The sequence below is a fragment of the Rattus norvegicus genome, chromosome 16 (assembly GCF_021556685.1).
Source record: "Rattus norvegicus strain SHRSP/BbbUtx chromosome 16, alternate assembly SHRSP_T2T, whole genome shotgun sequence".
NCBI lineage: Eukaryota > Metazoa > Chordata > Mammalia > Rodentia > Muridae > Rattus > Rattus norvegicus.
The window spans coordinates 85,195,086-85,219,362 of record NC_141549.1 but is presented as its reverse complement, the minus strand read 5'-3'; the positions used below and the strand labels follow the sequence as shown (position 1 = coordinate 85,219,362).

General features: G+C 48.0%; 1 protein-coding gene and 1 long non-coding RNA gene across 12 annotated transcripts in view; one reads left to right on the top strand and one right to left on the bottom strand.

The window, feature by feature from the left end:
* The window catches only part of LOC102553495 (uncharacterized), a 510,601-nt gene extending 492,527 nt beyond the window's left edge, over positions 1-18,074 (top strand). For 4 of the 11 annotated variants that reach the window (XM_087589474.1, XM_087589470.1, XM_087589471.1 and 1 more), the window contains 6 exons: positions 7,573-7,790; positions 8,816-9,010; positions 11,152-11,343; positions 12,710-12,890; positions 13,003-13,584; positions 14,295-18,074. In XM_087589474.1, the coding sequence (XP_087445600.1) occupies positions 12,789-12,890; positions 13,003-13,548 (648 nt within the window). In that variant the 5' untranslated portion in view covers positions 7,573-7,790; positions 8,816-9,010; positions 11,152-11,343; positions 12,710-12,788 and the 3' untranslated portion in view covers positions 13,549-13,584; positions 14,295-18,074. The other 7 variants (XR_015640100.1, XR_015640099.1, XR_015640101.1 and 4 more) reach the window with 7 other exon arrangements.
* A 1,853-nt stretch (positions 18,075-19,927) lies between these two features.
* On the bottom strand, positions 19,928-23,982 carry LOC120097565 (uncharacterized). The gene is made up of 3 exons (XR_015640514.1): positions 23,904-23,982; positions 21,938-22,040; positions 19,928-21,767 (listed from the first exon to the last, which is right to left on the bottom strand). It is a non-coding gene; the product is annotated as an uncharacterized LOC120097565 (long non-coding RNA).
* Positions 23,983-24,277: the final 295 nt, after the last annotated feature.

The following is a 24,277-nucleotide window of genomic DNA, read 5'->3' as shown; positions in this document are numbered from 1 at the left end:
AGTTCTTATTAGGGTGATAACTTCTCTATCTTCTTGTGATTCTCATAATTTTCCTCTCTCCTATATTTCTTTTTCTCTCCTGGTTTCTTTTTACCACACAGTCCCTCATGGTTATCAATCCTCTATCCTACATCTGTTTTATTTGGTGATCATACTCATATACACCAGGCCTTTTTTTTTCTCTGAGTATGTCTTTTGGTTTAAATATTGCTTAGATTTTGTTTTAAGAATTAAATACCTTCTTTCTGATGTTTTTTCTAGGAAATACTTTCTGTTCTACCTTTTCTGATTCCTCTCCACTTGTTAGTTCTAGATGCAATCTTTCAAAAGGAGGCTCTTCTCTGAGAATATCTAGCAACCTTTAAACCTTTAATATGTATTAATATTTTAAAGCAAGCATTAAGAAATCTGGGGGGAGCCTCGGGTGTGGGCTACCCAACACCTGGAAGCTTTTCAGGAGACTATGACTTAAATTTTTTGTTGCAGGAGTCCTCAATATCATCTAATTATGGCTGTCTCCCCCTCGTGGGTTCTGCTTCTGCATTCTTGGTGCTGGGTGGGGTCAGAGGACCTGAAATCCAGTCTGTGGACTTTGTTCAATCATTGCTTTCTGTTTCCCCTTTCCCTGGGCTGTGTCTGTGGTCTCAGCCTGCACTGTCCATCCAGCCTAGTTTTCTGCAGAGAAACCTGTGGTGTTGGAAGTGGCCCATTCAGCCTAGTTCTCTGTGTTCGAGGTGGGATAGCTGCCAATGCCAGGCTGGGGAGGATCCTCCTGGACCAATGGTTCTCCATCAGGGCTTCAGAGGGTCATTTCAGAACTTAATACAGTAATCTGGGCCTCCGTGGCTCTGCTGTAGGAACCAGTGTGTTTCTTATGATTCTGCCTGTTTGCCCTCTGCTTTCTTAAGTCTTCTCACCCTTCCCCTCCTCTCCCCTCTGTCACCTAATTCTCTTCTTGGTGGGGAGGGAGTTCTGAAAGAGGAAAAAGAAAAAACAGAAATAAATTGTTTCAAAACACTGAACTTGACTAGGAGTTGCTCGGTTTCCAAGTTTCAAAGCAAGCGGCTTCCACTCCGTGCCCTCGTTGCCCTGCTGGCTACACAGAGTGCACTCATGCTGACTTCGCTGCTTTGCCTTATAATCAGTCTGTCCTGAGGTTTCACGGTGCTGGCTACATTGGGGCTTTCTCTTCCATCGGGCCTCAGGCTCTCTGCCTCTCTCACACGGCTCTTCCTCTGTCCTTGATCTCCCACATCCTCGTGAGAAAGGCAGGCTGGCTTCAGCTCCTCTACCTCTGCATTTTCGTTTGGCATCGAGCTTTGCCATGCCACACCACACTGGGCTTCAGTCCAACCAACCCATTCAAGAAGGGGAGAGATCTGAACTCTTCCAGGTTAAATCATGAGGTAAAGTCCATCCTCCTGACATCATTGGAGCCACTGCATTAGATGTCATCCAGGCACGGTCATCCAGTCTACCTCTTCCTCATCTCACCTCTAGATTGACAGCCATCAGTATTCACTATGACAGCCATGGATGGTGGGATTCTTGTTTTAGAAAATGTCACAAATGTTTTCATGTCCACTGTGGTGGTTCTCAACCACACCCCCACCTCCACCAACAGTCTCCATGAGAGGCAAGTGACCAGGTGGCACTGAGGTGGCTGTAGCTGGGTCTCCATGCCAGCACATGCCCAGAGGACACAAGGCAACCAGCTGGCCGAGGACTGCATATAAGCATTGCGGATCATCCACAGACATGAGCCCTTACTCCTCAGTCAAGGGATTGCGGTGGAAAGATGACTCAACGTTTTCAGTGACTCATGAAGTCACACTCGAAAGCATTCAGGGCAGAAATTCTCCCAGGGTCTATGCAGTGCTGATTGGTCATTCCCCATCATGAAGAAAAGAGTTGGTGCAGGAACAGAAGACCCCAGATAAAGTCAAAAGGAAAGACTGAGGCCATAATCAGGCATATGTTTCCTGCACATAAAAAGAAATGTATTTAGAGATTTCAGAAACAGGCAATCAGCTTAGAAGTCTTTTATGGCAAGGCACTGTCCGAGGTTCAGAACCTGAATAGGAGCCCCATGCCAGGATTTTAATTAATTAATTAATTAATTAATTAATTAATTAAAATTTTTTACTACACTGTCCTTAAGCATCCCAAAGGTCGCCGTGCTCAACTGCTCCCTAGATTTGTCTTGAATCAAAGGTGGCAAGTGGGAGGTCAACCAGCTGTGAGGTAATCTCGCAATGAACCTGGAGCGTGTGTCAGGCATGTGTGGACAGGCAGTGTCATCTCTTCACACAGCAAGAACACCAAGACTGGAGCACACATCTGGGCTGCCTTTCCGAATCAGATGAGGAGCTTACGCAAGAAAACCCAGATTCCTATTAAATATCAGATCAGGGAAACCTAGAAATCACACATTTCCAGCTCGCCCACATGAGGGCTTCCATGCGGTTTAGGGTATTCAGTGGTTCGATGAGAAACTGACTCGATGGACTCACAGAATTAAGGGGTCATTTGCTAAGTCAGCATGGAAGTCAGAGATCAAACAAGGTCTATGAAACTCTTTCCAGGGCCACCCCAGTGTGATTTGCAGAAAGTGAGTTCCATGAACCAAACCTGTTCCTCGCATATGTTATTATGTGAAAGGAGTGGCCTGTGGTTACTCCCAGGGTGACTGAGTGTGAGTAAAATCCTGAAAATGTATTATTTACAAGGATGAGAGGGCAGCAGATCCAGAACTGTCTCGCCAGGACATGTTTGCTGTCCAGGAGCACTTCTCCGAGATCAGGTGTCCTGGTTCCAACATCATTAATTTACCAGGGCCCACTGGCTCAGAGCTGGTGTTCCTTAGACACCGGTCACATGCTGCCAGTGGTACCTACCACATTCAGGGGTTTGACATGCAAATGTGACTCTTTTTGTTTTTAATAGGGATCTCACTATGGAACCCTAGCTGGCCTGAAACTTTTTATGTAGACCATGCTGGCTTTGAACTCACAGAGATCTGCCTGCCTCAGTCTCTTGAGTGTTGGCGTGCACCAACATACCTAGCCAAAAATAGCATTTTGGGTCATCTGAGGGTATAACTTGTTTTCAATAAAATAAAGAAAAATGGAGAGAAATGCATTTACATATCTAAAATGAAGACAGTGGGTCAGTATTGGGATAGTGTGCCGGGTCAGTGCTTACAAAATTGCAAAAGGAGTAGCTAACTGTCCACAGTGCATGGTAGCCATCCCAAGGTAGCATCTGGCTGGGGCGTATGTTCCCTGGTGCGTCTTAGCAATGGAACGTATAGCAGGATCATTTGTGCAGCTTCCTGGAGATACAGCTTCTTGTCCAGGAGCAGATACCCATGCCTGGTCACCCAAGTGAGGAGCAGGCATGTGCCAACACTGTGCATGGATAGCAAACTGACTCCTGGCTCAGGAAACTCCGAGGACCTCTACACCCAGGTGAAGCCCTCCCGCTTATCTCAGATGTTAACTAACAGAGTGAAGGAGAAAAATCATCTCACCTGGCTTCCTCGGTGCATAATCTCTTCCTTCTGTAGCCTCCAAGTCATTGCAGACTTCAGAAATTAAGGCAAGTCATTCAACATTTAAAAACAAACAAACAAACAAACAAACAAATGAATGAATGAACAAAAACTAACTCCAGTAGGCCTGGGGATTGGGGGAGGGAGAGCTGGAGAGATGGTTCAGGGGTTAAGAGCACTGACTGCTCTTCCAGAGGTCCTGAGTTCAATTCCTAGCAACCACACGGTAGGTCACAACCATCTGTAACAGGGACCAAGACCCTGTTCTGGTATGTCTGACTACATAAATAAAATAAATAAATAAATCTTAAAAAACAAAGCAAAAATCCCTTACAGGGGTGCCCAGTAGCTTTTGTTTTAGTTGACTCCAGATGGTTGACAGACAAGATTTACCACTGCAGAATCCACTCGGAAAGTTGCAGGCTGCCTTGCAGGAAAGGTCTGGAATCCATGCAGCATGGCTGCCTTGTGCCTTTATTTACAGACAAGGACACGGTAAACAGAGCTTGTGCAAGTACTTGTTCTAGATCAGGATCTCAGGTCTGAAATTCCATGGGGTTTTGTAGTCTCTCTCTGTCTGTCTCTGTCTATCTCTGTCTGTCTTTGTCTGTCTCTTGTTCTCCCCATCACGTGCTTATCCTCTTTATAGTGGTGGACTTGTTTTACCTCCTCCATCCATTCAACTCTGATACTTTTGACTGATTTCTCTCACAGCTGTCTTTCCTCATTTCCTGACATACCTAATAACTTTTAAGTTGTATAGTGGACACCATAGATGTCACATTATAGAATGTTTCAAGTTTTTAAGGAATACTGATTAGCTTGATAGTGTGTATATGTGTGTGTGAGTGTGTGTGAGTGTGTGTGTATATGTGAGTATGAGTGTGTGAGACTTGTGTATATGAGTGTGTGACTGTGTGAGTGTGTGTGAGTATATGAGTGGGTATGAGTGTGTGAGACTGTGTATGAGTGTGTATGAGTGTGTGCATGAATATTGTGTGTATGAGTGAGTGTGTAAGACTGTGTGTGAGACTGTGAGTGTGAGTGTGTGAGTATGTAAGTGGGTATGATTGTGCAAATGTGGGTGTGTGAGTGTGTTTGTGAGTGTGTATGAGTGTGTGAGTGTGTATGAGTGTGTGAATGTGAGTGTGTCTGTGTATGTGTGCTTATTTACACATGTGCATGTGGAGGTCAGAAGTGACTTCTTCAATTGCTTTCCACTTTAGTTTTTGAAACAGGATCTCTCACTGAGCCTAGAGTGCATTAGTTCCGCTACACTGCCTTGCTGGTGAGGCCCAGGAATCCACCTCTCTTCTTCCTCAGCACAGAGATTATAGACAGGTGCCACTCGGCCTGGCTTTTACCAAGTTGCTAGAAATCGAACTTAAGTCTTCATACTTACAGGGGAAGCACTTTGCCAGCTGGGCCATCCCCCAGACTTAAGCTTGATCCTTTAAGATTGCCCTTTCATTTTCCTGGTGCAGAACAAACTTCTGGGCTGCTGGGCCTCTGTGCAGAGGGTAGCTTCTTGAGTGAATGCATGCTGGGACTTATATTTAGGATGCTGTGTGAGCTTGTCTGTGCATTAGCTATGTTTTCAGAACCTTAGCTTCTTTCTGATAGTGCTGACGTCGAAAACTCCTAACTCACCTTTAGTCTGAGAATAAACTACAGGCTGAAAGCATCTTGTACCTGGGATGTGTTAGCATGGGTCACTTCTCCACCTTCCTCCTTCCTACTGTCTGAGGTAAAGGTGGTTCCATCTTGCCCTGAATCCCCATCTGCCTGGTCTCACAGTGGTCCTCAGTACTAGGACAGTGGAAGGAGTGGAAGGTGAGCCACCCAGGTCCAGGTCCGAGGCTGAAATCCAGTATGTAGATCACAGGGCAAGCAAGAGCTGCCCTTGAGGATGAGGCGAAGAGCAAGGAGTCTGTGAAGGCAATGGCAGACACCTGGTGAACTCTGACCCCACCAAACATCCCAGCCCAAACTGCCCTGACCCTCATCACTCCACCCTCACCAGTCTCCACCCCTTCTAATGTCTCAGGCCCAGAAGCTCCCTTCACATTCACACCCATGCTCAGACCTGGCACGGGCCCAAGCATTGCCAAGGAGGTCACCCTGCTTCCTCCTTACCTTTCATGGCTTCGACCTACCTGATGTTTAGTAGCTCCCTAAGAATGCCTACTAAGAACTACTGGAATGTAACTGGAAGACTTTCACTCCAGGCTGCCTAAGTATTTGCATAACAGCTAACTCTCATCCAAATCTCTGACTTTCTTCAAGCGGGCCTTTGGGCCTTCGCCTTGTCTCTGTTGCATTTTCTCTCTCTGCTGTGGAAGCCCAAACCCCAAAGAGTGTGCTTTTAGCCTTCTCCCTTCCTCCTCTTTTAACGGTTCGGTAATTCATCAGTCTACTGCCTCCATGGCCTTTGACTGACAAGCTGGACAGTACTGAGCATACAGGGCGGCATTCCAAGCCTCCTGAGACAGGATTCCCAGCGTGTGAGATTCCTCTGTTCCTGCAGCCCCCTCCCAAGACCCTGCACCCCCGCCCAAGCCCCCGAAGTCCCCTCCCAAACCCCTGCACCCCCGCCCAAGCCCCTGCAGCCCCATCCCTCCCAAGCTTCTGCAGCCCCTTCCCAAGCCCCTGCAGCCCCCTCCCTCCCAAGCCCCTGCAGCTCCCTCCTGCAGTCCAATCAGTTTTCAACAACTTTCTTTGTGACTCACATCATGGCTGATAGCAAGTTCTTTCTCTGCTTTAGCCTGTAGAGTTAGTTAGTGCTCACCTGAGTCTGTGGATAGGTAAGCAAGGTCCTCTGAGGAGGAGGAGATGAATGCTGTGAAGAAGAAAATGTGTTTCCTTTCCTCAGAGGCTGGGTTCTATCTGCTTAGGCTGCTCGATTCAGTGGTCCATGACAGAAGGGATCTATAGACACTGGCCTGCACCCCAGCAGCAAGCACACTGGGGATCAGGAAACACCTTAGCTCAAATCCAGAACTCTGCCCACATTGCCTCCTAGATCTAGTCTCGTACATCCCTATGTCTCTAATCTATGAGCATGTTTCCCTGATGCTCATTCAAGCCCCCACCTAACAGGTCCAAAGTCTAGGGAAATCCCTGAGGTCTGAGAGTTGTAGTATATTAAAAACGAGTCCAGATACTTTCACAGAATCAAGGACTAGCAAGAAGTTCTGATTTTTTTTAAGATTTTTTTTAATAGATCGGCAGGCATAGCATCTATTGTAGCTGTTGGTTTGGTGTCAGTGAGTAATGAAAGTGTCATTCTCTGTGATTTTTATCAATTACAGTAAATATGCCAATAATCACCCACTTTAGCTGCTGAAACACCCGTGCTGTCTGGAGTCGAGGCTGGGGACCTCTCAGAGGCCTCGAGAGGTAAACCCCACAGGTGTAGACTGACGTCTAGGCAAACAGTAGTTAAGCTAGAATTTGGAGAGGAGGGAAGTGTTAATGTATGTCAAACAGACAAATTTGGACTTTTCCATGAGGGTCTGACAGATCAAACAGGAAATAGGCAGAAATTACTCTCACAGTAAAAATCTTGTCATTTACAACCGCTAAAGCAGCGGGCTCATTTAACACATCAACTCAAAGATAATGATCAGTTCCGCCTGGTGTTTATCCCTCCTCGAGAGTGTAGACACCAGGGCAAGCTTCATGTGTCTGTAGGGGAAACCTAGGGTGACCGTCAGCCCCTATGGCTGCAGAATGAGTCAAGGGCCGACTTAACTGCCATACAGGCTAAGATGGGAGAAGCTTTCTACTTCTTCAAACATAAAAATTATGAAGAAACATGACTGGAAAGTGACAAGAGTGGTAGTCTCTCTGTGACTAATGTCAGGGTAGTCCCACCTGCTCCGTTTGTTTGTTTTCCTTGGCAGCTGTTTGGAGTCATTGGAGCCGAGAATGCATTTCCACACTTCAAGCACGTGAGTGCTATCTGCCATGGTCCCTAACCAGTTCTCAGCCAGTCACCAGAGTTCCATCTATTTCAGAGACCTCGAACATCCGCTGTCAGCAGGCACAAGGCTGTGTTCCGAGATGAGCAACCGAAGCCTCCTCTGCATGTGTGAAAAAGAAGCAAGAGGAGAAAGCAGGGCTCCTGAAAGCCAGGCTGATGAGGGAAATTCCTGTGCTGAGTAAACATGAATTTCTGAATAGGCAGAGTCTATGTGTGAACAGCACAGGAGCTCGCCCCACCCCACCCCGGCAGGTAAGCACGGAGATCACATTCAGGGGCTTTAGGGAGAGCAGTAGGTTACCAGAAAGACATTGACCTAGACCATTCCTCTGTTTTATACTTCTCTGCACCTCTCTGGTTTCGCCTCCTCCTGGGCTTCACTCAGGTAGGAAAAAAAATTGCCCTCTGCCGCAGATCTCTAGGGTGCAAACCCACCCATGAACAATGCACACACACCTTTTATTATATCTGCTACACCTGTCGGGACACAAACCTGCACAGATCACTGTGCACGCAAACACAGCTACACATACCTTTAGGTACACACGCATGTACACCCCTGCCCACACCTGCTCATGCCTGCATACACAAACATACCTGTACGGATACACACACATGCCTATATGCACCTTAAGGGACACACATATGCATGCCTACATCTGCACAAATACATGTACCTGCCCATGCCTATGTGAACAAACACACTACATATATCTGCATGGGCACACACATGCTCACAACCACCCACACATTATCATACCTGCAGAGGCATACAAACGTACTTGAAGGGGACATACATACATACATACATACATACAACATGCATACATACAAACACATAAATACATACTACATGCATACATACACACACATAAATACATACACACATATACATACATTCTACTATTAATAATAAAAATCTAATGACTTTTCCTTCTTTATGGTTTTTCATGTCCACCCAGGGATACTCTGTGAGATCAAAACTGGTCCCTGTGTCTGTCTCCAAGGACACAAGCCAGTTTAAAAAGAAATCATTCGCTTAACAAGGATATTTATTTATTTATTTATTTATTTATTTATTTATTTATTTATTTATTTTTTTCGGAGCTGGGGACCGAACCCAGGGCCTTGCACTTCCTAGGCAAGCGCTCTACCACTGAGCTAAATCCCCAACCCTTAACAAGGATTTTTAAATCAGTTTCCACGGGTGCAGCTTGACTGGTTAATGACTTCTGAAGTTAACATGTTTTGAAAATAAGAGTTACTAACTTCCACAGACAGCCAGGGGTTTCAGGGAGCCATGAAGATGTCTCAGCAATGTACACAAGACACGCATAGGTGAAGCTGGACACTAGTCAGACCTGTGAAGTAACTTCCTGTAACAGAGGGAGGAAGACTGGCGGGGATCAAGTGATCGCATCACCTCATTGGCTCTGCAGGTCTAAGTCAACTCAAAGGCAACCGTGGCCCAGGTAACTCACTTCACTCCAGTGTAGGAATGTTCACGTGGGGGTGGCGAATGGTTTTCTGGGAAAGTGAACTTATCAAATGACTTGAGCAAGGGGTTCTTTCTGTAATCGATGTGTTTCCCAGGAAACCTGGACTTCTCCATCCACCTTCAACTATTCCTAATGGGAGAATATTTGTTTTCCTCAATGAGTAAATTATTATCATCACATCATCATCATCATCATCATCATCATCATCATCATCATCATCAGTGGTAGTAGTAGTAATAGTAGAGTGTAGTTATTTGAAACAGGCTTTCTATATACAGTCTTGGCTGCCCTGGAACTTACTATATAAATCAAGCTTACAGAGATCCTCCTGCCTCTGCTTCCCAAATCCTGAGATTAAAGGCTTGTGTTACCATGCCCAGCTAGAGGAATACTTTTAGATTGTAGTGCAACAATGTGTATGTTGTGTTCACCACACACTATTGTTAGCACACTTGCTAATTCATAACAAGTTAACTTTCATAGTACAATGGGCATGTTTGTAAAATATTTTGGCAAACCGTTACAGACTCATTATTGAGTTAATTAAACCTCTCACCCAGATTGCTTTGGGTTCTAAGAGGCACACATGGAAGGTTTTTATCCTCTCTAGAGTCTGATGCACCCTCAGATTCAGCAGCCAGTCAATGACATTCCTTTCTCCCCCTTCCACGGTGGTACATGAAATAGAAACACACAACACTCCCCAACAGTGCAACACCAAGGAAATGCTCATGCCCATGGAGGGAAGCATGACGGAATTTGTGGTACGAATGGTCTAGGATAAAAATGTAACTTGTGGCAAGATCAACTATTCTTGCTGATCCCCGTTTATTTAGGAGTTATAAACTATTCCCCCATGACTCCTTTTATCTCAAGAGCATTTTGCCACATGTATCCAACATAGAATGCCCCTCGCCATTTCCACTACCAACTGAAAAGGCTACAGGCAAACTCTAGCAATTTCTCAAAGAATGAAGCAAGCCCTTGGCTGCGTTTACTTAGCATACAAATGTTGTTTAAAAAAAAAAAAACAGACATTCGACTGCTGTGCAACGTTCTCTCAGGGAAACAAGTACTACAACGCCAAGAAGTTCACCCTCATCCTCCACCTGCCACCAGCTTCCCAGGCTGCTCCTCTGTGTCTGTTCTCAGAGACAGGACTTGTAGAGGGAACAGGGCCATGGTGACATGGTGAGGGGATGACGTCGTCGTCGTCATCGTCATCGCCATCATCTTCATCGTCGTCGTCATCATCATCATCATCATCACCATCATCATCATTGTCTGATCAGGCTCCCAGATAGGAGCATCAGTTCTGCTGGTGCCATGCTGGAAGTGATTCTCCTCCAGAGCAAGCAGGCCGTGCGTGCGCCTCATGCAGGAGCCAATGCTGTGAACTCATGGGGAGAGCCCTGTGGTCTGAGGGCTGAAGGTGGAACTGCTTTGCTTTCAGCCCCTGCCCCTTGCCTCGGCTCATTTTTCCCGGACCCTCCTATATGCACGGTGTGAAGGGAATTACCTATTACTTCAATTATTTGTCTCTTATCAGCTGATGTTAAACTACAAGGATTTGCATTGAATGGACACAAAGAAAGAGCAAGTCACGGCACATCGCCAAACGAAAGAGTGATGTTCAGGCGAATTTAGCCGAAATAATTTACTGCTATAAAAGTGGGGAAGTGGAAGGTACAGCCTTTGACCAATAAATCCCTGCTGCCCGTGAAACCCTTATCTGGTCCCCTCCGATACATTCCACACAAGGAAGCCACCGTCACTGGCTCTGGCTTGTTATGTGTAAACCTTGATCTTCTGCACTTGGTGTCCTAAATATGGGTAATTAGCATCAGTTTATCGCGCTTCTGCATATTTCCTGTACTCTCCAAACACGCGAGCTTCCGTTGGCTGCCATTCTGCTACAGGAGATTATGAAGACAGATTGCAGAGAACGAATATGCTAAAAGAGATTAGGAAGGAATAGAAATAGCAACTTGGCCAATAAATTCCTCGTGAGAGCCTTATCATGCAATTACACGTTGACTAGCTTCACTCTCCCAGCCTCTTAATCCAGTGCCCCCACCAGGAATAAAATTTCACTAATTTCTGAATTGCCGCAGATCCTCCTGACTTGTCACCGAGAGTGGCTGGAATGAGTGGTGCTGCAGGAAACGCGGAGCCGAACTTTACAATAAAAAAAAAAAAAGTAAACTTTGAATGTCAGCGACATTCGACGTGGGCGACGTGCGTTGGGATGTTCAAAGCGGCTCAGAACCTCTGAGTGAGCACATACAGTCTGGGTTCTCAGTCAGGTAACTTTGCTTTGAGTCCCACATTTCCTCATCGGGGGTTGTGCCCTTCCTGGTCCGTCTGAAAGGGAGGGCTTCCTCACCAGTCCACCAGACTGCCAAGCGTGTTTGAATGCAGAATGGTGCACTAGCTGTGACTCCTTCTTGTTGACCTGACAGTAGCCTGAGCAATTCTGGGACACTCCCTCCACCTCTTTAAGTTCAGTTTCCTCCTTTCTCAGACAGGCTGTCTCTCACAGCCTCCCGAGTGCTCTAGCCCCCTCTGCACATTAAGGTATATAAATAGGAAAATTCCTGCCCACTCTGCACCGTAAGGAGTGCAACCAAGAACACTGTAATAGGGCTGCTACAGGGGGAGCGTGATTCTTGTTCCTCCCTGACTGTTAATGTTATTCTCCCCAGGGCTTTATAATAAGTTAGGTATTTAAAGAGGCCCATTAAGCCTTTCGATCTACCAGGGGACTATTTATAGCACAGAGCCACAGTCAGACATCATGAGGCCCCACAGAAGCAAGGTACAGCAGCAAGAACCCCACAGGACTGAGCTTCTCTTGACTAGAGGGCATACACGGACATCTAGATCAAACACGAACCTGTGCTCCCAGAAAAGATGGGCCTTCCCCTTCAGGGTGGAAGGAATTCATTAGCTAAGAAAACCCAGAGCCATTGTGAAGCGAGTTTTAATGTGTAGATCACAATACGGCCTCTGCTTTCTTTTCTCTATAGACGATTCCTACAGGGATTTGCTGACTTAGGGGTCTCATGAGCAATCCAGAGGAAGGGTTCTAGGTTTCCTTTCTGAAACTGTAGCTCAGATCAGCATCCACAAAGCAAGCACTCCACGGTGCCTCTTTCCACACGGCCACTGCATGCACTGTTTCTAGAAACCTGGTGTAGCTACATGAGGAGCCCTCGCTAGATGAGCAGGCACCCAGAATTCAGGTATGGCTGGACCTTGAGAAGGACGGCTTTGCCTTTTGCAGGCTGTCTGGTCTTTTGTTGGCTGGCAAGGATTTTGTTTTCCAGAGAGGAGCCTTCACTAACCTTGAGTGGGAGAGAAGCCTCTGAGGCACACAGAAATACTTGTCTGAAGGAGTTGGCTCTTAGAAATCACAGCACAGAGGCCTCCAGCAGAAGGGGAAGCTCCTGTAGTAGCTGCCACCCTGCAGGCACCCCTCTTACTGGGGTCACCAAGAAACAGCACTACAGAGTCTTGGAAGTAAGAACGCTCCTCAAAAGAGAGGCCCAGGAACCTGTTGCTAAGGGGCCAGGAGGGCAGGGCCTCTGCTGGGTCTGCATGAAGGAGCCGGGTGCTTAGTGATTCCTTCCCGGAGCCTAGGTTAGGGATTCTCTATGATGTCACCCACAGCTCTACCCAAGCAAAGATGCACTTCGACTGCTAGGCCTAAGGCACACGTGGATGCTGGAGCTCAGCTCGACAACTGGGAATGGAGGACCCCTCCAGAGCCCCAAAAGACCCCCGCCCGGGGGTGACATCAGTTGGGGAGCTATTAATAACTGCCCTCCCCTCTGTCATATTTCCTGAACTGGTGAGCTTTGTGGAGGGGGTGGAGTAGGAGGGAGCCGCTTGCCATTAATCTGGGAACAAACAGCTAACCCCGGTGACTGGTATTTTCCCTTTTCTTTTCTCACTTTTCTCAGTGTGGGGAAGGCGATTGTGAGGCGCTCTGCTGGAATTTGGCAGCGCGGAGGCTTGGAGAGCAGCCCCATGCTGGCTCCTATTCAGCCGGCCAGTTTTCCTCGAGCTTTGGAAGTTTCACTCAGCCGTGCACTCAATGGCTTCACAAAGCTGATTACAAGCTTCAGCGCATTCCTGAAGGAGCCAAAAGCGACGCAGGTGCAAACGAGCCGAGGGAGCCCCTTATCCCGGTGACAGAATGGGACAAGCTGGGAAAGGCTTGGACCACACAAATCCAAGGCTCACCAGGCAGCAGAGAGCCTGCCTTGGGAACCGGGGGTCATTATCCGCCCTATTCAGCGGGGCCGGGGACCCTGGGGCCGGGGAGGCCGGCCGGGCGCAAGCGCCACCGCCAGTGCGCGCCTGCGGCAGTGGGGACCCCGCTGGGCGCTGCAGCCCGTTGGGCTGTTGGGCGCTGCGTTTGTTCCTGCCGACAGCGGTCCGCGAAATCCATCCTGCTCGTGAAAGTCGGTGTCCACGCTAACCCGGGTACTGGAGAACGAGGGTAGCGAAGATGCGCAGTACGCGGACAGTGCGCAACTTCGGTAATCGAGGCCGCATTCACTGACATGATCCTACCGCAGGCCACTCTCAGCCCCCACCCCCACCCTCGCCCTGGCCCTATCCCCCTCAGCGTGTCTTCATCTTTCTTCTCTACGAGTATTAAGGGGAGCTACCTTAACAAAGTGCTGTGGGCACGGGCGGAGGGTGCAGGGGCGGAGAATAGTGGTAGGTAGCCCCGCAGGACCAGATCACCAGGTGATCCAGTGCACCCGGCGGGGCAGTGGCGAGCCTGGAGAGCCACCTCTGCCTGTGTGAATTAACGACTTTACTGCCAGAGACGAAAGGACTACAGGCCGCGGGGGCAGGCTGGCTCCCAGTGTAGAGCTTGCAGAAGGGACCAGCGTAGGACAGACTGAGGTGGGACCACTGTAATTCAGGGGACGGCTGATCTGGCCTCCTAGGCTGCCCCTATTCCCCACCCCAGTCCCCGCTCCGCCATCTAGGCCAGCACAGCACGAGTAACATCAGCCTAGAGCCCTCCCCTCCCCCGTGTCCTCCCACTCCCCGCCCCACGTCTCGAGGCCTCAGCCCAGCCCCACGCTTTGCCCGGTTGCACCCCGAGGTGCCCGCGTGCAGGGCGCGGGCCGGCAGGGCGCGCTTGCCGACGCTCTTTTGTCTGATAACTAATTTGAGTTAATGCGATCTTTATGTAAAGCTAACAGCGGATAATTGTCTATTTTCTCGCCAACAGTCTCCATCACAGTCACTTATCTGGAAACCTGCGGCTGGATTAATCGCTATATTCCCAAGATGAGCAGTGCTGCAATCCGCCGAGAACACGGGTGGGAACACGGAACCATACCCCAGGTTCTCGCGGGGCCAGCAGCTGGCCAGCTCCCTGCAGCGAATGCTGCACAGTTGCTGGCACCTGTTCAGGTTGGGGGGTTCCGGGCACTTAGGTGCCCAGAGGCTGTAGAAGAAGGGAAGGACATAGGCCTGTGGGAACCCCGGCGCGTGAGAGAGATTGGTTGGCCCCCAGAGAAGGCAGAGAACTGCCTATGCAAATAAAGAGCTTTTTGACCTGACGGGAAATAATGCTTCTGAACCTTCAGACCATGGCCTATTCAGATGCAGAAAAATGTTCCCTCCCATCTTGATCTCCCAGCCTCACCCCTACCACACCCACCGCTGAGCCTTAGGCCCCTCCCCTGTGATTTCTGCCTTCAGGAGTTAGCAATATTTACTTAGGAACTGTGGGCGTGGAAATAAGTCGTACTTGTCCAGCCCCTGGTCCTACTTATTCAAGTTAAAGATGGTGGGCTGTGTGGTGCCAAAGCTCTAGGGAGAGTGCTTGTCTCCAAATCCTTTCTCTGCTGAAGTCAAAACATCACCTTTGAGGGAACTATTAATCGGTGCTGGAGATTGCCCTGCCTGAGGAGGTGTGAAAGCCAGGCATCAGCATGTGAAGCTTAAGGTCATAGAGATGGAAACTGTGTGCCTCCATTTTTGGCAGCATATTAAACATCCAAGATGGGCATTGGCCCATCACACTATTAGATTGTTAGATGAGGGGGTACCCCAAGATGCCCCCCCCCCAACAGCCTCTGCAAGCTCCTCTTAAAAGTGTCCTGGTTGTTCCTCTCCAGCAGCTTGAGGAAACCTTCAAGAGCAAATATGTGAATCCCTGCAAACCAGTTCCAGCTAAGGTTCCCAGGACAGCCGTCCTCGTGCCCTCTGGATGCCTTCCAACTTCAGCTCTCACCTGAATCCTGTCACCTCTGATCCGTGGACAATGCGGAGCCGGACAGGCCCTGGTCAACCAGGCAGAACAGGTCTATGCAAATGCTGGAGGCCAGCCCTGGGAACAGTGCGCCCATTGTCCAGGGCCTTTCAAAGCCGGGAGCAGCTGCTCAGACTTGCCGCCCTGGACCCTCGACTGCCAGAGTAGCCTCATCATTGCGAGACATAGGCTCTGAAATCATACGCCCCGAGTTCACGAGCAGCCTCGCCCTGGGTGTTTCTGTCTGTGCCACATTTCAAAGTCCAGAGCTGCTTTTCCGTTGTTGGGGACCATAGGAGGGCAGGGGCAGGGGAGAGTTTGCGGGTTTCTTACTAGAGGATCTGAAAACTTTACAGACTGGCCTTGGCTCAAAGGACTAAGTGGGCAAGGCTTTTCTGTTGTCTCTCGCTTGCTGTTTGCAAGTTTAAGTGCATCGAAAGGAGCCAGGGTGAAGAGACAGAGCAAGAGCCAGCCACAGTGCTGAGGATATTTTCATTAGCTTGGCGCTTCCTAGAGAAGCCAGCAGGCTCACTGGATCAGCACCCTCAGACCACCTCAGCTCCCTTCACAGAAGCATCAGTGGTTTATATAACCACTTCCATACTCCCTCCCTGACTTCCCCTCCCCTCCTCTGCAATCTGAATTAGAAGGGATGCTCTTGGGCCAGGAGATGGTGGTTCCTAGTGTAAGAGATGAGAATGAGGACCAGCACTGGGTGGCCTGTAGTGTGTCAAACCTGAGACTACATCCCTCTGGTCTTTAGGCACAGAGCCTAGTGGAGAGGATTTCCAAGGATTTGGGGGGAGAACCAGGGCTTCTGGTGAGACAGCTTCCTCCTCACTTTAATATGTTTGGTCCCAGGGACCTCAAGTGTATTGCATTTTGCTTTGTTCTGGGTCTCATTCTGTAACTCAAGCTGGCCTAGAACTCAGTGAAATCCAGGTGTGTCAGCTTTACCGAGTGTGGTAGCACAGGCCTGAGGCACCCTGCTCTGTGGACACGTCCCCTGACTCTTCTCAGGACTCTGCTCCTGATCTCTCTGCCTTCTCCCTGGATGGAGCATGCTTCCAGAAAACAGCAAAAAAACCACTAGGTCACTTCTAGCAGGATCGTACTCAAGATAGGAAGGTTGCAGGGTGTGTCCTCCTATACTGCGTAAGGCCTCCCCTCTGTACCTCAACCCTCCCAAGGAGCCTTCCCAATTCTTGATAGCCTGAACAGGAAGGGCTCAGATAGATGTGAAGTGCGACAAAATATTGTTTTACACAGGAAAAAAGGCTGGAAATTAGTGGAGCAGAGATCCTGTAACACACGAGGCTTATATATTTGGGTTTGATCCTCTGAGCATTCTAGGCTGCCCAAAAGCAGGGAGACCATAGGGCAGCCATTTGAATATTACTGTGGTGGGGAAGGCATCAGGATGTAAACTGCATGGACAAGCTGGGCTGTCAGTAAGGACCAGATGCCCTAGAGATGCTCAGGAAGTGCAGAGGTCATGGATAGGAGGGTTGATAGGGCTGGCAGCCAGAGATGTCATGGACAAAACAGGGACTCCTTTCTGCAAAAGAGCCTTTCCTGTTTCTGGGGAACAGTTATGGGCTTGCCCTTGCCTCTCTCCCCTTCCCCCACACAGTGGGCATTCATCCTCACATGCTTATGCACACTTGCACACATCAGGTGCCAGACATCAGCTCGTAGGTATAGCAAGTCATTCACAAGTGACAGACTCACACTCAAAACCAGGGCATTCCCTAGTTCTAGAGCCGGGTTCCAGCTGAAGGCTGGATGACTCATCTGGCCCGAGTGTTTGACCTCCAGGCAGAACCTGAAGAACTCTGGGTTAGGCACACAGGACAGTGTGAATCCAAGGGCCTTTCCTTCTGTCCTGTCAGGATCTGGTTTTGTCCCAGGTTGGACAACTTGTGGGTGGGCTTGTCAACTTTTCTTCTGTGGTTCCTGCTTTGCCTTTTCTGTTTGTATTTGTTCCTGGGTTGCTCTCAGAGTTACATATTTAACGCTATCCAGGAGGGTACCTGGCCAGCACACATGGTCCCAAGCACCCAAAATTCAGACTGTCATGCACAGATTTTTAAAGCTGCTGAATGAGAAGGAGATCATTGATTACTTGCGATGTTGGCTACAGAAATAGCGGTACTTGGAATGTGTTGCATTAAATAGAACACATTGTTAAAGTGAGCCTCACTGACAGCTGCTCTTGGAAGTCAGCGTGGCCTTGTTAGCTCCTCTTTCTGGCTGTGTGCCTTTGGTCTTTCCATGATCCTCTAGGAAATGGAAAAGGAAAAAACAAGTGCAGAGGAAAGGACTGAGCCTGCGCTGGGTAGAGGCAGCCAGAGACCCTCCCAGCTCCTTTCTAAGTTACTCTTGTAACAATCAAAACTCCCTTGCTTGCAGCAACAGAAAAAGAAGTACACATTGTATTTATTGCTGGAATTGTATTCTTTCTACTAGAGCTTTGATTCTGTTTAATTACATTATGATCTCCCACAGCCTTCCTTAAGCCCTGCAGCAACTTTTGAAGAATCTTGGTACTACCATTGGGTGGCAGAGGAATGTTGATTCCAGGAGCCCCTGTGTGAATGCCATGGCATTATAAAGAAACCTCTTTCTGCTATTTTCAAACTTTTAGTCAGCTCTTGACACTTTCTGGCTTTAATTTTGCCTTACAAATGAGTCACACAGGTCTAACTGCCACCACTCAAACCAAACACAAAATTCTGAGCAGAAACTTGTCTTCTATGAACAGGGCCTGTCCCAAGAATGAGTTCAGTCTGGAAATTCTTCTCTGGGCTAACACAGAGCTTTAGAAGCATATGAAACCAGACTTAGGCCAAGGAGGCCATGAGGGAACATGCTTATAAAGGTCTGTGTTACATCCCCTCATGCACTGGGGAGTGTGCTTGCCATAGTGCACGTGGAGGACAGAGGACAGCCTTCAGGAGTCACTTCTCTCCTTCCATGCTGTGGGTCCCAAGGATCTAAGGCAGGCCATCAGGCTTGGCACCAAGTGCCCTTAGATGTTGAGCCTTCTTGCCAATCTAAGTAAACTTTAATATTAAAAATTTTCAAGGTACTCTCTATATATAATATTTTAGATACCAGATGTCTGTAAGCGAAGTCATAAAAAAAATAGAAAATTTATTTCATCATTTGATAATAAGAAATGAAAAACCTGCTCCCTGCTTATTGTCCTCAACATATCCTATTAAAGTACACCATGAACATTTTACATGAAAAGGCTTGGAGTATATACAGCATCGTTCAATATATTTACTTTGGGTATTGTATAACCAATATGAAAAAATTTGGGAAAATATGAAGTTAAGTCCACTATGCCAATAAATTGGAAATATCTCGGAGATAATTTTGAATAAAATGATTTTTCATCATAAAAGGAGTTGTTGATCATTATTTCTATGCCCATTAACTCTTCTGATTTTGGCTGAATTCTATCTAAGAGAAAAATTATGAAATACCAATGTCAGGGTATATATAAATGAGCTGATATGGTTTCTTTGGGGAATGCACCCCTTGCAAAATATCATTCTTAGGATTTTCTGTTTAAGTAGTAAGAAATTAGTAGCAGCATCCTAGAATGTTGTATGTATGCATGTATGCATGTATGTTTATATGTATGTTTGTATATCTGTCTATTTATTATTGTTTGCTTGAAATGGGTTCTCATGTATCCCAGGTGGGTCTCTAACCCACTGTGTTAGCTGTGGGAGACCTTGAAGTTCAGATCCTCCTGCCCCTAGCTCCTGAGGACTGGGATTACAGATGTGTTCCACCATGCCCAGCTTTAGGCCATGCTGGGACTAGAACACAGAACTTGGTGCTATTGGGAAGGCACTCTACAAACTAAGCTACACTCCATGCCCCCACACTACATATTTTTAATAGTTGCCAAGAAAATACCTTCAAATGGGGCACATGTCTTGTTGAAGACATTAGCCTCCTATTAGCTGTCCAAAAAGGTGCCTCGTTCATGTAGGATGGCTGGTGTGTCCCTGGACAGGGTGCTTCTGTTTGTGATAACTCCCCGAGTTTACTCTTATTTATACAGACCCACAAGCAAAGCAGCAGGACTTCAGCCAGTGCTGTCCCTGTTCTCCTACTTTCTCAGAACCATGTAAGATTGGAAGATTCCAGAATGTTGAGTAAGGACACAGGAAAGATGAAGGGAGAAGGGGGCGGGGGTCACAGATCGCACATAGCAGAATTCAAATTAGCTAATGCTCCTGGTTTTTTAGGGAGTGCATTGCATGGCCCCATTTGCTTCATCTTCTAAGACCATGGAGATGCTCATGGGCCTTCTGTTTTCCTCCCCCGCCCCCAGGAGATTACAATGGTTATGCACTTTCAAATATTCACAGGCAAGATATTGTGGATAAACAGCTCAAGACTCACTAAATTAGGTCACTGCTCATATGGGGCCAGTGTTATATATCCCTTGTGTTGAAATTATCTGGTGTCAGCTACATTGATTGAAAAATTGAAAAAGCACTACAGACCAGGGGAAAAAGTCTTATTACAAGATGTCTCAGAAGCAGATAAGAAAGGAACGAGGGCCTCTGTAAACGAGGTTCTTATCTAGATTTTAATATGGCAGTAAGCAAATTATAAATGTTTTTGCAAGTAAGATAAATTACATAGGAAAGCAGACACATCTAAAGCTCTCGAGATTCTGGGCTAGCCATATAGACTTCGTGTGTGAGCCAAGCTGGTGTGTGTGCGTGCGCGTATTGTGTGTGTGTGTGTGTGTGTTCCCCCAAGACACATTCCCTCTAAGGGCAGAGCCTCAGCAGAGTCAGGATACACCACCTGGACAACTATCTCATTCAGTTCTCAAGGTTGTTCAAGACATTGAGGCCAAAACCACTGGGAGAACCCCTGGCCTTAAATCTCCTCATTAATGATGGGTGCATCAAGCAAGTTTTTTAGAATAGATCTCCCAAGGAAGCCCTGGACCATGTCCAGGGTGGACAGGCCCGAGGGGATGTTCTTCAGGCTTCCCTACAATGAATGGCTGAAGTCAGAAGCCAGTGGGTCCTTTTACCAGACAGCTTCTTGGTAATGCCTTTGGAAACCAGTAAGCCCAGTTGAATCTTGTCCCTGGTGTCCCCTGACCAACCACAGTTAACCAGCCTGTGTTCCAGATAATTGTTCACGATCATTGATACTATGTCTCAAGACATCAACACAAACGATATCAGTGGAGATATGTCAGGAATGCACTCGGTGCCCTGGAAGCTTAGCACCCTGGAGGGCTTTCCTGTGTGTCTGAGTGGCGCTAGCCATGATGACCTTTCACTCCAGGTCCAAATCATGTTACTGTGGAAAGGACATACCATGAGCTCTAAAACGACGGAGTGAGAGGAGTCAGGCTGCCTGTGAGGACAGCGGTGAGCTCCCTGCTGCACTGCAGGATGGCTAGAGAGGAGGTTAGCCACAGCTGCTGTGGCTGGGAATGGTGCTGAAGCAGCTGCTGAGACCGAAATAGAAAACATAGACGTTAGAGGCTGGGGTCTGGAATGAAGAGTGTTCAGGCCTCAGAACACGCAATTTCATGTGTAAAGAACAGAGCTGGACGGTTCAAAGTCACCCCAACTAGGCTTGAAGGCCTCTGTTCCTGTCTGGTATGAACTGGGAAACCTAGTGTCCTTGCTGGGGCCACTGTGGTGTCTGCTCTAGGTGTCTGTGCTTGACCACCCATACCACTCATGTGGGGAGCAATGAGTGTCTGAGACAGAGCTGGACTCTCTCCTCAGTTAATGCAAATTGGGTATTGTGGGGGGGGGGAGTCACACCTCCAGGAGGTGAGGCCTAACACTCCAACCAATCCCTTTGGAGCTTCACTGGCTGGCCCCTTCCTAAGCCATTTTGCAACCTCCTGGTTGGTTCACTGGATTCAGTGAAATCAGGACTTGTCTGAGAGGTACAGAGCTAGGGACTTCTTCCAGGCTTTTCACAGCCCCACTAAAGTTGCACGAAAGGATACGCACTGAGGGCTGACCGGAGGAAGGTTGGGGGAGTCTTCACTCAAAATCAAGCTCTCGCTAATTGGGAGGGCTTTCTTCCTTGTGGGTACAAGCACAAGGTTCCTGGCTTGTGGAAGTTTCTACTTCAAGGTTCTGTCATGAAGTAGGCAGAGAGGGTGGGCAAACTCTTTCCCCCCCCCCCGAGGCTTCCTGAAGCTTTTCGAGCCTTCTGATCCCCAGCCTGAAAGGTTCTCTGTATCTTCCCTGGGTTTGTTTTCATCTTGATAAGACAAGGAGGAGATACGACTTAAGAAACACAGGGATGACCTTGGCATAGTTGTAATCGTGAACGTTTCTTTGAGAGGCAAGGAGGAGCACCGTCACCTTGTCCTGGGAGTACAGCAACTCCAGGGGTCTCAGCCAAGAAGGACAGACAAAAGCATTCCTGGTGGGAGAACAGCATTAGCAGAGGCATGGAGGTGTCGTCGGAGGTGTGGGGGAGCACGGGGTCTGCAGGGAGCTGTTAAGGGAAAGCATTCGGAAGCCAATGAGGGAGGGTAAGCGGTCATAGCAGATAGGCTGTGTTCATGCAGGGCCTGACCCCAAATCACAAACCTGGAGAGCGGAGTGTAAAGAACAGACTTCCTGGAAGAGGTGGGACCTCGTGCTGCTGGAAAGAGGGAGACACAAAAAGGGAGGCTGTGTTTCTTGGTCCATTCTGTGAAAGATGCAAAGAAGCCAGGTTTAACAAGGGCAGTGTGGACCAGTGAGCACACACACACACACACACACACACACACACACACACACACACACACGGTGCCTGGTCAGAAGAGAGAGAGCCTATGCCGGTGCAGTGTAAGAGTGACCTCCAGGTGCCTATATTTGAAAAGGGTGCGTCTGAGTGATGGCCCTGGCTAATTGAAGGTGATTCTGCTTCCTGAAGTGCTTCTGTGAACGCGTGGAGTGGGTGGGCCATGCGTGAGTGCCATGCCGGCTCTGAAGTGCTTTCCAGGCTTTTAATGAAAACATTGATTACCAAGGTTATTATCTTGGTAAAATAAAGTGCTTCTCCCACTGTGGTGGGCTTGAAATTAAAACACTGGCACTAAAGCACAAATTATAATTCGTGTTTAAATATTCACGTGCGTTATTTTTGTTGATTTTTGTCTCTGTGCGTGCGTGCATGGGTGCATGCGTGCGTGCGTGTGTGTGTGTGTGTGTGTGTGTCAGGCAGTCATGTGTGGACACTGAGTGTGAAGACACTCACTCGATCGCTATCTACGTTATTCCTGAATCCGAATCTCACTGTAAGGACCTAGGTAAAATATTCAGGCCTAAATGGAATTTTAAGGTCCTGGTAACAGTTACCTGGCTCGCCTGCCATAGTAAGGAAACTTCCTCGCATGTTTCTGCTGTTACTAAGTAACTTGCTAATGCCAAAATTGATCGCATATTCTGTTGTGCTCTGTACCCTTGGAAACCAATCACAGCAGAAGTCAGTAGAACTGCTCTGTCTAGTCACTCGCTATAAGCTTGGACCGGAACCAACCACTTCTGGACAGCACTTCCTGCACCTGTGTATGAGCCTTTGGGGTAAAAGCTACCCCTGCGATGGGCACCGATACAAGGAACTATTTGGAATAAGACTTCCATTCTGAGTAGCTGTTGAGTAGAGTTTAAGTTCTCAAGGCCGCCCTGGGAACTGACATCCTGCTTGGCAGAAAGAGACATGTATGTGGGTAACTGACATCATGGTTGGCAAATTAGGACTTGAATGTTAGGCAAGTCCCCTGCCACAGTTGAATGTGCCAACCAATGGGAGCAGGTTAAGTGTACAACAAAATCATGTTCCTAAGGGAACCCCTATCCCTAAATCCTGATTGGTGGAATAACCTGGCACAGATGTTTGAGACTCTGGGGCTTAAAAACCCTGTAGGATCACTCTGGGTCATGGTTCAGTTCCCTGGTCTACCAGTCAATAAACCATCCCTGTCTGAGATCAGTGTTCACGTGGTTTGTAGGCAATTGCGGGAGCCCAACGCTCAGTGACTAGCTAGAGTGGCAAGCTGTGAGCCTCCGGATTGGTGTGCGGCACCATGCCTGGAGTTTTATCTGTGCCCCGGGATTGAACTAGTTGACAAGTATTTTACTGAGTCTTCTCGTCGAGCCCCCCTGTTGATTTTTCAATAATAAGATAGAGGAAATTAGCATATTTCAAAAGACTGGTCGTTGTGTTTGAGAGGAGGACAAGCTGTTACACTTTTCTTTTAGACCTACAGACAGTGCACAGTTCTCAGGATCCCAGCCAACTTCCGAGCACTTCCTGTGCCTTCAGCTGGATCGCCTCATGCGATCCTCAGATACCCCACAAGGCAGCTTATAACCCAAGATGGCCACCTTGCTGGCTAGAAATCTGGGGGTGTCACTGCACTCAAGATCTAAGCTGCATGAACGGAAGCCTACTCTCCACTGGTCTTGCCTCCCATATTGTTTTACAGACGTTGTATCGGTCAAGTTTCTCTGTGACAAAATCCTGGAGAATTACATCTAATAAAGTGAAAAGATTTATTCTGCTCACGGTTTTGGTGGCTTTACCCAATGGTACAGCCAGCTCCACAGTCTTCAGGCCTGTGGTGAGGAGGGTAGCTCTTTGCTTCCTAGCAACCAGAAACAAAAGAGAAGGACAGGAAGGAGTGGGGATCTCAAGACAGCCTATAAGGATGCGCCCCCAGTGATTTAACTTCTCCCTAGCTCCTGTACTAATTAGTCTACCATCCTCCGGAAGGTGTGTCATCCACTGTAATCCAACTCTTTGGTGGCATTTAGATGACAGTCATAAAAATGGGAGGGGGAGGGACGCTGATGCTCGTGCTCCACCAATGCTGTACCGAGACTCACATATGCGCATGCGCGCGCGCACAAACCATCATTTCCCTCCTATCACGAGCAATC